At 40.3% G+C, this 11,744-nt stretch overlaps 1 protein-coding gene across 1 annotated transcript; it reads right to left on the reverse strand.

Annotated features, from left to right (window-relative positions):
• Positions 1–1,693: 1,693 nt before the first annotated feature.
• On the reverse strand, positions 1,694–10,028 carry LOC308401075 (extracellular calcium-sensing receptor-like; the record flags this gene model as incomplete). Its single annotated transcript, XM_080889134.1, has 11 exons — positions 1,694–2,604; positions 2,692–2,815; positions 2,901–3,128; positions 4,524–4,799; positions 4,876–5,082; positions 5,300–5,569; positions 5,774–5,860; positions 6,002–6,296; positions 6,577–6,731; positions 8,500–8,517; positions 9,975–10,028. 11 exons carry the CDS (start codon positions 10,026–10,028, stop codon positions 1,694–1,696), a joined length of 2,625 nt encoding a protein of 874 aa, XP_080745260.1.
• Between the last annotated feature and the right edge of the window lie 1,716 nt (positions 10,029–11,744).

Consider the following 11,744-nt stretch of genomic DNA (forward strand, 5'->3'; position numbering starts at 1 on the left):
TGTGAGTGTGAATGGTTGTCTGTCCTTGTGTGTTAGCCCTGCGACAGACTGGCGACCTGTCCAGGGTGTACCCCGCCTCTCGCCCTATGACAGCTGGGATAGGCTCCAGCGCCCCCCGCAACCTTGAAAAGGAGAAGCGAATGGATGGATGGATGGACTTAATGTCATGCAAATCAATAAATAAAATCTAAAAAAAAAAATACAAATTAAAACATCCTAAAATGAAGCTCTCTGTCCCTTGAATCCTAAACAGCACTATCATAAAGCAGCTGTCTCTGCTCGCCTTTCTGTAAAAGTCCCTGCACACCACTTCTACACAACAATGTAACGTTGACAATATAAGAGAACAGTAAAGTATATGAAGTGATTTATGATTTAAATAATTTAACAAATGCTTCTTGACCATTTTGATTGTACATATTTTATTTGACGTTTCCAGTTGATTTTATAGTCTACAAAAAAATCTGGTATACTCTCTATCTCTGTTTATCATCACATTTACATCCATGCCTGTCCTAGAATTTCCAATTATCATAAATTTTGTTTTGCTTAAAATCAGTGATAATTTCTTTTATCTAACAATCATTCTAGTTGAGTCAAATTTTGTGAGGATCTCCAAAAAGTGCTGTTTATGCTCTCCATGACATAAAATGTGTTATCCAAAAATAAATTGAACTGTAATATATCTAATACTCTACATCATTTTATACAATATCGTGAGTTTTGGGCCCAATATTTACCCATGTGCACCTTCCCAACCAATGCCTTGAGGGAACCTTTTTGTGATTTGGTGCTATATAAATAAAATTGAATTGAAGTTGATAAAAGCTCTGGCTGTGTACTTTCTTTGATCAATACAATGTTTTGTGTTTATGTGTGTAGCCAGTCTCTATTATGTGAACGACGATGTCATTTTATACAAGATCGTAAGTTTTGGGCCCAATATTTACCCAAGTGGCCTTCACAACCAATGCTCAAACATTTTGATGAATGTTTACCCATCTTCATAATTTGTTGCTTGTTGTTTAAATAACTATTCACCTCTCTAATGGCATTTCCAATTTATTAAATAATATCTGGTCAATTGCATCAAAAGCTTTTTTCAAGTTTCAAGTTTCAATGTATTATTGTAGGGTCTGCCTTACAATATAAAGGCCTTGAGGCAACCTTTTTGTGATTTGGCGCTATATAAATAAAATTGAATTGAATCAAATTGAATTGAAGTTGATAAAAGCTCTGGCTGTGTACTTTCTTTGATCGATACAATGTTTTGTGTTTACGTGTGTAGCCAGTCTCTATTATGTGAACGACGATGTCCACTGTATGCAGGATGGTGAAGGTGGAACATCCCCCTCTGATGTATTTTTAATAAATTAAGTCAAAGCTTATGAGAATATAGAAATTTCTTGGAAGATGCAATAAACACAAGTCAGTATATGTTTATAGGAACAATATTTAATTTCAATTTGTTCTATTTTTCAACTGTATCATGAAAAACAATTAAGGTAGAATGAATCAAGATATCTGCACATTTGCAGTCATTTAACACCAGCACAGACATTTAAAAGGAATATTAACTTTGATAACTATGATAACTAACTTGATAACTATTAACTATGATTTTTATTATTTTTTTCTGTCTGTACTACAAAGAGATAATCTGCTTTTCTTTCTTTTGAAATTAGTTGACTTTTTATGAACCAATGCCACGGGCCATAACAGCTTTCTTTGTGTTCATCTCTGGTCTCAACAGGATTATGTAACATTTGGGTCCAAACAGTGTGATCAAAAGACCAAAACTTGAGGCAAGAATGGCAAACACCTCCACTGCATCTGCAAGTTTTCCTGGTGAGCTGATATAAGCAGGAACAAAGGCCACCCACACAGCACAGAAGATCAGCATGCTGAATGTGATGAGCTTGGCCTCATTAAAACTATCAGGGAGATTCTTCACCAGGAATGCAATTAGAAAACTGAGGAAAGCCAGCATGCCAATATAGCCCAATAACACTGCAAAACCAACAGTGGACCCAACTGCACACTCATACACTATCTTATCATTGTGGTATTGGGTGTTTTTATGTGGAGTTGGAGAGGAAGAGACAAGCCACGTAGTGCAGATGGCTGCCTGAATAGATGTCAGAAATAGAACTGTTCCTCTCTGCTGCATAGCACCAAACCACTTCAGACTGGCTCCCCCTCCTGGCTTGGAGGCTTTGAACACAGCCAGAACAACCATGGTTTTTACCAGGATACATGAGACACACAGCACAAAGCTGATCCCAAATGCTGCGTGTCTGAGTTGGCATGTCCACAGCCTGGGTCGTCCGATAAACAGCAATGAACAAAGGAAACACAACTTAAGTGACACTAATAGCTGGAAACTAAGTTCTGAATTGTTGGCACGTACTATAGGTGTTGTGCGATGGCAGATAAAGATCCCCAGAACAACAGCACATATAAATGTTCCCAGTAAGGAGGTTGTTGTCAAACAAATACCCAGAGGGTCAAGATAGGAGAGGAACTCTGTCTTCTTAGGAATACAGTGGTCACGCTGGGGGTTTGACCAAAAATCCTCTGGACAACTGGTGCACTCCAAGGAGTCTGATACAAAAGGGAACATTGGTGAAATGCACATTATTCTTCATAATATTGAAATTAAATATGTCATGCAAAAACAAAAATACGTACTGGTCTTATTAGTAATTTTCCCTTCAGAACAAGGGATGCAGTCAAAACAGCATTGGGGTTTCCCCTTCTCTCTCACCATGTGGGTACCAGGAGGACAGCTCTCACTGCATACTGATTGAGGTGGCTATAGGATGAAATCAAATATTAGCCTTTACACTGATATATACTAGACATGTGGCAAAAGTTAAATCTAAAAAAACATATCTAACCTTTTTGGATTCAAGGTTCCAGAAGATTTTGTCTTCATCAAGTATGAGTTCTTCACCTTTGAAAGCGGACCTTTTAACCTCACCCACATTCTGAACTTTAGTGCTTCCATCAGGGAGCCACAACCAGTTCATCACATCATAAATTGGCAATGCATCACCATTCTCATCAAATGACACTTGATCTCCAAACGGAGTGGTGAAGTTTACCCATCTTAAGTAATAAACCAGCTGTTAAAAAGGGATGCATAACAAGTAAATTACTTACTCAGCTGTAACTTTCCAGCTGCCAGCCACACATACACAACAACGACAACAACTTCAGTCAGGACCCAGTACAGACTTAAATGCAATGGAGGCGTGATGAGCTGCTGCAACTCTGGTGTGTCAGCCTCCCTGCAGTGGCGCCACAAATCATGCCCCGCCACATACCCCCATGGCTTGACTGAGGCTGGGGAGCCATCCAGCTGACCCCTCCTACCACACACACATACTCGCACGAGTAGGTGAGGAAATCAATCACAACCGGTGGCGTCCCCAGCCCATGCCCCAGCCCATGCCCCAGCGACATGGATGTTTGAATCTGTGGGCTCACTGTGGGGCATGCGGTGTGGCGCAGCAGGTGTGGACCAGACTCACCCTGGGGACCAGCATGCTGCCAGAACAGATCAGACACCAGCCACTCACATGCGGTCGAGGGACGTCAGTAAGGGCAGTGGTGGTAGTGGTAAGGACCCGATCTAAGCTGCCAGACTCTCTATCAACTGCATCCGGCAGTGGGATCTGTCCTACAGCTGTTTCAACTGCCGGTGAAACATCGCTACCTGCTCCCTCTGTGTAGCCGGGAGCTTGGCCACCACAACCTGGCTGGCCCGGTCGCGGTTCCACCATGCCCCAATACTGGGTTTTGATACCACTGTAAACGATGCATAGCTGACCCGACCACATTGTCACACTTTTATTTCTAGTTTCTGTTTTTATAATACTCAGCTGCAGCTTTTCCAGCTGCCGGCTGCCACAACGACAATAACTTCAGTCAGGACCCAGTACAGACTTAAATGCAGAGGAGGCGTGATGAGCTGATGTCAGCCTTCTGGCAGCAGCGCCACATACCATGCCCCGCCCCCATCCCCCGCCCCCACCCCCACCCATTATTAAATAAAGAAATCTATATTACATCGCTAGTAATGCTTTATAAATACAAGCTTCTGATCTAAATATATTAACTGCTAATTTTTTGTGGGTGTCAGCATACCAAACTAACTCAATTGACTCAGACCCGAAGTTCTTCAAATGAAAAGTCAAAAATGTATTTACAATCACCATGTAAAATATATCCAAAGTGTGGGGGTTGGGATATCCAGGGATCCATGGATAGGAGGGGGAAAAGGTCCATACAGAGCGTCTTAATCACACACGCCATGCACCTTTCCAGTGTCACTAGATTAAATGTCACTCCACAACTCCACAACTCCGAAACTGGGAGTGTGTAAAATCCATTTAAGTCACACCAGCTTTTGGATAGTCAACATTATCACATATTATTTAGTTCTATGTGGTAAATTCTATCCTGAAAGTAATTATAAAGCAAAGAATTTATAAACAGAATGTAAAATGATATCACACCTGCCAAGGCTCCAGTGACTGCAAAGTGGCACAGCTGTTCCCACTGAAAGGCCCTCTTCCTGGCTTGCACCGCAGCATGTCATCAAGGGAATATGCCAGTGCATAAACAGCTTTGTACACATTATACTCAGGCCGCAGGTCGGAAACGTCCAAGAATTCATTGTCCAAATTTTCTAGATCTTCCTGTCCGGTACATATTGCACCTTCACCTTCCAGCAAGCTTGCTGGAGCTGGTGCAAATCTACACTGAAATGTGAATTCCCAAAACTGGTTCACCTGAAATAATTTTTTATTGTTTTTTACAAGCGATGGAAATTGTTCCAACTAGTACATTAAAAGCTTAAACTCTCACCATACTATTTCCATAGCTGTTATTGTGATGTAAGTCAGGACGTATTTGTAACAGGAATTCCCTGAGTCCTGGTATCTTGCCTCGACGAATAGCGATACCCAGTGTACCACGCAGGTATGGCATAAGCTGAGGTGTTTGGAGCACAACAGCTGCTGTCCAGGCTTCACTGGCCATCCATTGTAGGCCAGTTACATTTTGCCTAACTACCTGTGAATTAGATTACACCATATTCTATGAAAAGATATTGTAACTATAACTTGATTAGTGACATTATCATGCTATTTAAGCTATTATTCACCTTTAAATGAATTCTGAATGTACAGTTTTCTGTAATCATTCAAATAATGATGTAATAAATGTTTTACACAATACAATGATGCAGACCTTTGCAATTAATAATAATTGGATTGTTTTAAAGCCAAACCTCTTCCATAAGGTTTATCATGCGACTGTAATGTTCAAAGACAATAACAACTCGAGCTGTGGATTTTTTCATCACATCAACAATCCTCCTGAGTTCATCTGTGTCTTTGTCCCAGGGCAAAACCTCAGTGTAGGCCAGGCAACTTTCACTTAACAGACTCAGCTCAGATTGAAATGATCTTGCTGCGTGAAGTCCATAATCATCGTCACTGACAAGCAGACCAACCCAAGTCCAACTGAAATGCTTCAGAATCTGAATCATAGCACGTACCTAAGTGTAAGTGCATAGACAAGAACAATTTTCCACATGATTATTACACCTTTATGGTGGCAAATTAGCTTTGTTCATAACAAAGTAAAACTGGAACTGAAAAAACATTTTAGTATCATTGTATGCATATTGTTGCAAAATAGGCAATTTCTTTAACCAAAACATCTTTGTCGACAACAAAAACAATTGTTGACAGATTTTCACCTGGAAAGCATCACTTGGGATCGTCCTAAAGAATGATGGGTATTTTTGATGGTTACTCAGGCAGGAACATGTGGCAAAATAACTCACCTGAAAGATACAGACTACAGATTGTACCGATATTGATGTAGAGATGTCTTAACTTTGTCATGTTACTTCAAGTGTCTTTAAATTTGCAATTAAATTAAAATAATCCAAGAGAACTATTACATGGTTGAGCAGAAAACTTACCATAGGTACTCTGTACAAACCTAAGACGTTGGAAATGGCAATAGAATTTGTAGAAGATGAATCACCCACAATCCCTATGACAGGAGGATTTCCAACACATGTACTATTTAATATAATTTTCTCTTCTTGACCACTGGCCATTGACAATGCTGCACGAAATCCAATTCCAAGCTCAAGGCAGTCATCATACAGAGTGTACCCCAGAGTCACATTAGGTAGCAGGTTTGAGTTTCTATTGATCTCATCAATAGCAAAGGCCATGGTTTGTGCGAGCTTAAATCCTAGGGCATAAACACTAAGACAAGAAAAATTTAACTGAAAAATATATTTTCATCAAGATACTTTACTGCAACATGTGGCAAAATTACTTATTATTAAAAAACATTATAAAACAATTAAGGAAACTGAATAACAACGATTAACAAGCTATTTTCATGACAAACAATATAGATGCACCAAGATGCATGCATTTATCCTGAATGATAATAAATCAGAAAGTACAGTTACTACTATTACAATCTCATATTTCCTTTGCACTAATTTTCATTTCCCTTTTTTTCCCCAGCCTTACTTACCCATTGCAAGTAGGTTGTTGTGGTTTTGAAGTAAAAGACTGAATAGCAACACTTGAAAAGAAGTGGATTTGAAACAGTCCCCCTAGAACCACATCACCAGCCTTGTACATCCCATTTAGATCAAACTGTCCCTGTAACTGACATGAGAGAGAAAACTGAGAAGAGGATATAACCAAAGAAAAGTAAGAAGATAGCAAAACAAGCAAGAGCAAACTGGTTTGTAAAGAAGAGGCCATAACAGCTTTCTGATTTTCTGAGCTCAGTCATTAGGTTTTATTTCAATGCCTTTGTCTTTCATTGACTTTTTGTGTTGTTTAGTCTTGCACACCACCCGAGAAGGAGAAGTGTGGGCGGGGCCTAAAAGAGTTGAAATTGTTTTTGTATTTTGTATCCATATGAAGTTAAGTACTACTGTGAGTCAATTAGATATCACCCCCCCCCCCCCCCCCCCCCCCGGCCTACACACACACACACACACACACACACACACTTAAGGATTGACATCATAAAATTTTTATTTGTGTTTTATTATTTACTTATTTTTATTCATTATTTCATTTATCGAGTGACATAAAGCAAGAATGAAGACCACAACATTTACAGTCTTATTTCATACATAGCAAGGTTCATGCTCAAAAACTCCATATTAAAAACTTCAAGTCCAAATATGAGTTGAAACAGAAAATAAAACCATTTAGAGTGTCGAAAAAATTTAGTTGCTTTTTAAGAAGCTGAGTGTAAAGGGCAAGAGGAGACTGGAAAAGTTAGTGGATGGGGAAGACTATCCTGATGGATGTCAAAGGGATGGTTGATTTCAGAAGGACAACCTTCTAGGTAGAACAGGGGAGAGGAATCTCTTTGAAAGTTGAGCAGATGTTCAGTAGTAGTGATGAAAAGCCATTTGAAGCTAAACCAGATGCACTCAGGCAGCCAAGGTGCTGAGTGCGACAGAGACCGTCAATGGCAAGGCAGGGCACATGGCTACAGATAAAGTGGTCTAGCAGAGGACCAGCAATGAGGATGAACCCTTCTGGTGGCTGATTTTTAAGCTCTGGAGGCAACACTTGTGGCCAGTGGAGAGAGCGGTGTTTCAGGTGGTCAAGTAGTAGAAAGGCTCACAGCAAAATAGAGTAGGTAAGTGGCCTGATGTGAAGGCAGAGTTACATATAGGTGATGGATGGGTCCATTCACGTGGTTAAACTTGTGGCAAGCAGAGAAGGCATATGTTCTCATGGGGGTAACCCCAGTGAGATCAACCTGGTGGCCAACAGTAAATTGGAATCACTCTAGTGGCCAGGATGGAAAGTGAAGCCAATTGTTCTGTAGCCCAGCTTCAAACCTGGAAGATTAAACAAGGCTGAGAAGTGGCCAGACCGCTGAGGTCAAATACAAAGTACAAAGATTTTTCCAGGCAGCTCAGGTTCTAATGTTGGAAAGGATGTCAGGATATAAGACTGCGGGAACACAACCTGAGCCTGAAATATTATTCGAGATTATCTTGGGGCCAGCTCAGGCATAGAAACTTAGGCTATAAGGACAACCTCAAACAAAGAAGGCCCAAATTTAGCCAGTACACAAAAGACACAAGACATAGTTTCAATGAATTGGTAGCAGGGAAACTGCCACAGGGAAGACAGCAGAAAGGGGGGATTCGCACAGGAGTAAGCTAATCATCACACAGTAAAACAGTTGTCTGTGGAAGACTGGGGACTCCCATCGTTTTAAAGCATATTTCTATTATGAGTTAAAAGTGCAATAGAAATACATTTGACTTATGAAACATGAAACTCTGACAGAGTTCCTGGAGTAGCCAGCACAGGATCGGGACACCCAGTCACAGGAGAGGGTAGCTTGTGTACCAGAAAAAAAAACTCAGGATACACAATCTCAGGACTAGCTAGCTTAAACGTATATTAAACGTACATTCTCAGTTTTGGGTACCTGCCACAGAGAAAACATGGAGCAGCTCAGCAATGTGTCAAAAAAGGACAGCAATGCTTCCACTAAATGCCACCACGAAATTCTACCACCCCCCACATTCAACCATAGCTGTGGAAACATTATAAATTGGGGGTGTTTTTCTGATAAGAAGATATGGTGTGTAGACACATTGGTTGAGTCTAGAGGGTTAAGGTCATGAAGTGTCTTAGCCACTCTCCAGAATAAGTTCTAGAGAAAATGTGGAGAAAGCTGAAACCTCTGAACCTAGATGAGTGAGGCAAAATCCCTCATGACATGTGTGCAAACCTGGTGACTGACTACATTGTACTACTGTGATTGCCAACAAGGGTTTTTTCCACCAAGACCTAAGCCATGGGGATCAAATACTTTTTTCACTCAGTGACATCAGAATCAGAAATCAGAATCAGAAAGGGGTTTTATTGCCAAATGTTGAGCAGGTTTACAACATTAGGAAATTGCTGCGGTGCTTCAGTGCAAACATAGTGTCATAAATAGCACTTAAATAGTGTCATAAATAGCACTTAAATAGACATGAAAAAATAAAAGTAGGGATAAGAATTAAAAGTGCTACGTAGAAAGATATGTGCATGAGCTATACATGAGATATATACATGAGAATAAGAATTAAGAGTGCTACATAGAAAGATATATACATGAGTGCAGGTGGTGATCAGTGCCAAACATGGAATGATGCAGTGACACAGCGTAGGGTCATGATTTCAACAGTTAGTGGTGGGAACAGTCATATGGTTATTGTTCATGTGTCCAACAGCAGAGTGGAAGAAACTGTTCTTATGGCGAGAGGTTCTGGTGCGAATGGACCGGAGCCTCCTGCCTGAGGGGAGCAGGTCAAACAGACTGTGTCCAGGGTGAGAAGGGTCAGCTGAGATCCGAGCTGCACGCCGCAATGTCCTGGAGGTGTACAGGTCCTGCAAAGATGGGAGTCTGCAGCCAATCACCTTCTCAGCAGAGCGCACAACACGCTGCAGTCTCTGTTTGTCCCTGATAGTAGCTCCAGCATACCACACGGTGATGGAGGAGGTGAGGATGGACTCGATGATTGCAGTGTAGAACTGCATCATCGTCCGTGTTGGCAGGTTGAATTTCTTCAGCTGCCTCAGGAAGTACATCCTCTGACATGCAAATCAATGTATGACTTTTAAGTAATGTGTTTTCTGGATTGTAAGTTTGCTCACTTTATTTGGAAGAGAGCAAACTTACAAATTCAGTAGTGATTCAAATAAGTATTTCCCCCAAAGTATATAAACTCTGTAGTATATCCTGAGTCTTCCCTGGGGCCTCTTTCTGAACATGCCTTTAACACCTCACCAAGGAGGCATCCTATTCAGATTCCTAAACCAATCAAACTGGCTCATTTCGATGTGGGTGAGAAGTAGCTCTAGGCTGAGTCCCTCTTGAATGACTATAATCCTCACCCAATCTCTAAAGGACAGCACAGCCCCCCTTTGGAGAAGACTCTTTTTCACCATTTGTATCTGCAGTCTCATTCTTTTGGTCAGGTAAGGGTCACAGCATAGATTGACTTGCAAAATCAACAGGTTTGCTGTCTTTCTCCACTCTCTTCATCACCAATGGAGTGTCACCATAGCTGCAGACATGACCCCAATCTGTCTATCACTAGTGATAGACAGGGTGAGTCCACACTCTTGAACAAGACCCCAAGATATTAACCCTTTAAGACCTACCATAGAACTAAGTCCGCCAGAGCTTATATTATATTTTTACATGCTGTAGTGCCATTGTTGGGAGCATTTCAAGTTGATATACATCAATACAACCATTATAGCCCAAACTTTAATAATATGTCTGCATTAAGTGCATAATAATTACATAAATTGCAAAAAAAATGCAATAAACTACAAAAAAATTGAAAATTGTTTTGGTTTTTTTTAACATATATTTCTAGTTAGAGAAATTTAAGAGGCTTATCCCTCAAAACTTTAAATACAAAAATGTTGCACAAAATAGTTTCCCACCACAGGAAATTTATTTTGAGTGTCTTCATAGTTTTATTTTTGAAATACACCAATTTTCATATACTGCAGGAAAAACGAAAAAAAATATTAGAGTGCAAATTTGCAAAATAACAGCATATGCATCAAAATAAACTTTTTCCAGCAGTGCAATATGAGTCCTAAGCATCCCAGAAACGACACAGAAAGTCATAAAGTCAAAGATAACTTTTAAAAACACCAGTATAGGCTCATGAGGCCCTGATGGTAAAAAACTACATTTCTGCAAAATGACGTCACTTCCGGTTTCGGGCAGGTCATGGCGGACATGCGATAGTTCACGCTGATGGACATAGGAAGTGTTATGAACAGCTGATCGGATCGGCAAAGCGTGTTTCTGGAATATTATGTTTTTGTTGCTGCAAGTGCTTTTTATTCAGTTTTTGCAAAGCTATATGTGGAAGGAAACTGTGACCTAGGACAAGCTGATGGCATAAGATGTAAGTACAACTCTTCTGGTTTCATATACAAAAAAAATTATTGCGCTAGCTTACGTGGTTGCAGTGCTACCAGAATTTAAAAATAGTTACGCAAAATGGAGCGTGTCCGATCCAACCGGCTTTAAAGAGTTAAACTCCTCCACTTTTGGCAGCAACTCGTCCCTTACTTAGATTGGGCACTTCAGGGTTTGTCAGCTGAAAACCATTGCCTGTAACTTGGAGTAGTTGATTCTCATTCCTTCCACTTCAAATTTTGTTGCAATGCTGACAACCACCCCAGTATGAGCTGAGACCACAACCTAATGAGGCCAACAGAACTACATCAACTGCAGAAAGTAGAAACAAAAGCCTGAAATGACCAAAGCAAGAACCTTCTTCGGGTGACAAAGGACCCGGCACACACAGCATTACAAGTTAAATGATGCAAATGTTTACAATATTCACGCAGATGGGACTCTGTGGGAAAACCATTGCTCAAAAATTTTGATAATTGAACATTGGTTTGATTCATAAGTTGTCACTTGTTTATTAAAAAACTCTTTACCCAGTCCAATGCCACGTCTCTAAGCGCATACCTTTCCAGTTTATCAAAAACTATCTGTTCAAATGTGTCAAAAATTTTCTTCCTGTTAATTTTTTTGTGTTTATGTGTGTGCCCGCTCTCTCTTTATTTACATAAAATGCAATTAGGTGAAAAACGATATCCACTTTATTCAAGCTGGTGAAGGGGGAA

Source organism: Rhamphochromis sp. 'chilingali', assembly GCF_963969265.1.
Source record: "Rhamphochromis sp. 'chilingali' genome assembly, chromosome: 8".
NCBI lineage: Eukaryota > Metazoa > Chordata > Actinopteri > Cichliformes > Cichlidae > Rhamphochromis > Rhamphochromis sp. 'chilingali'.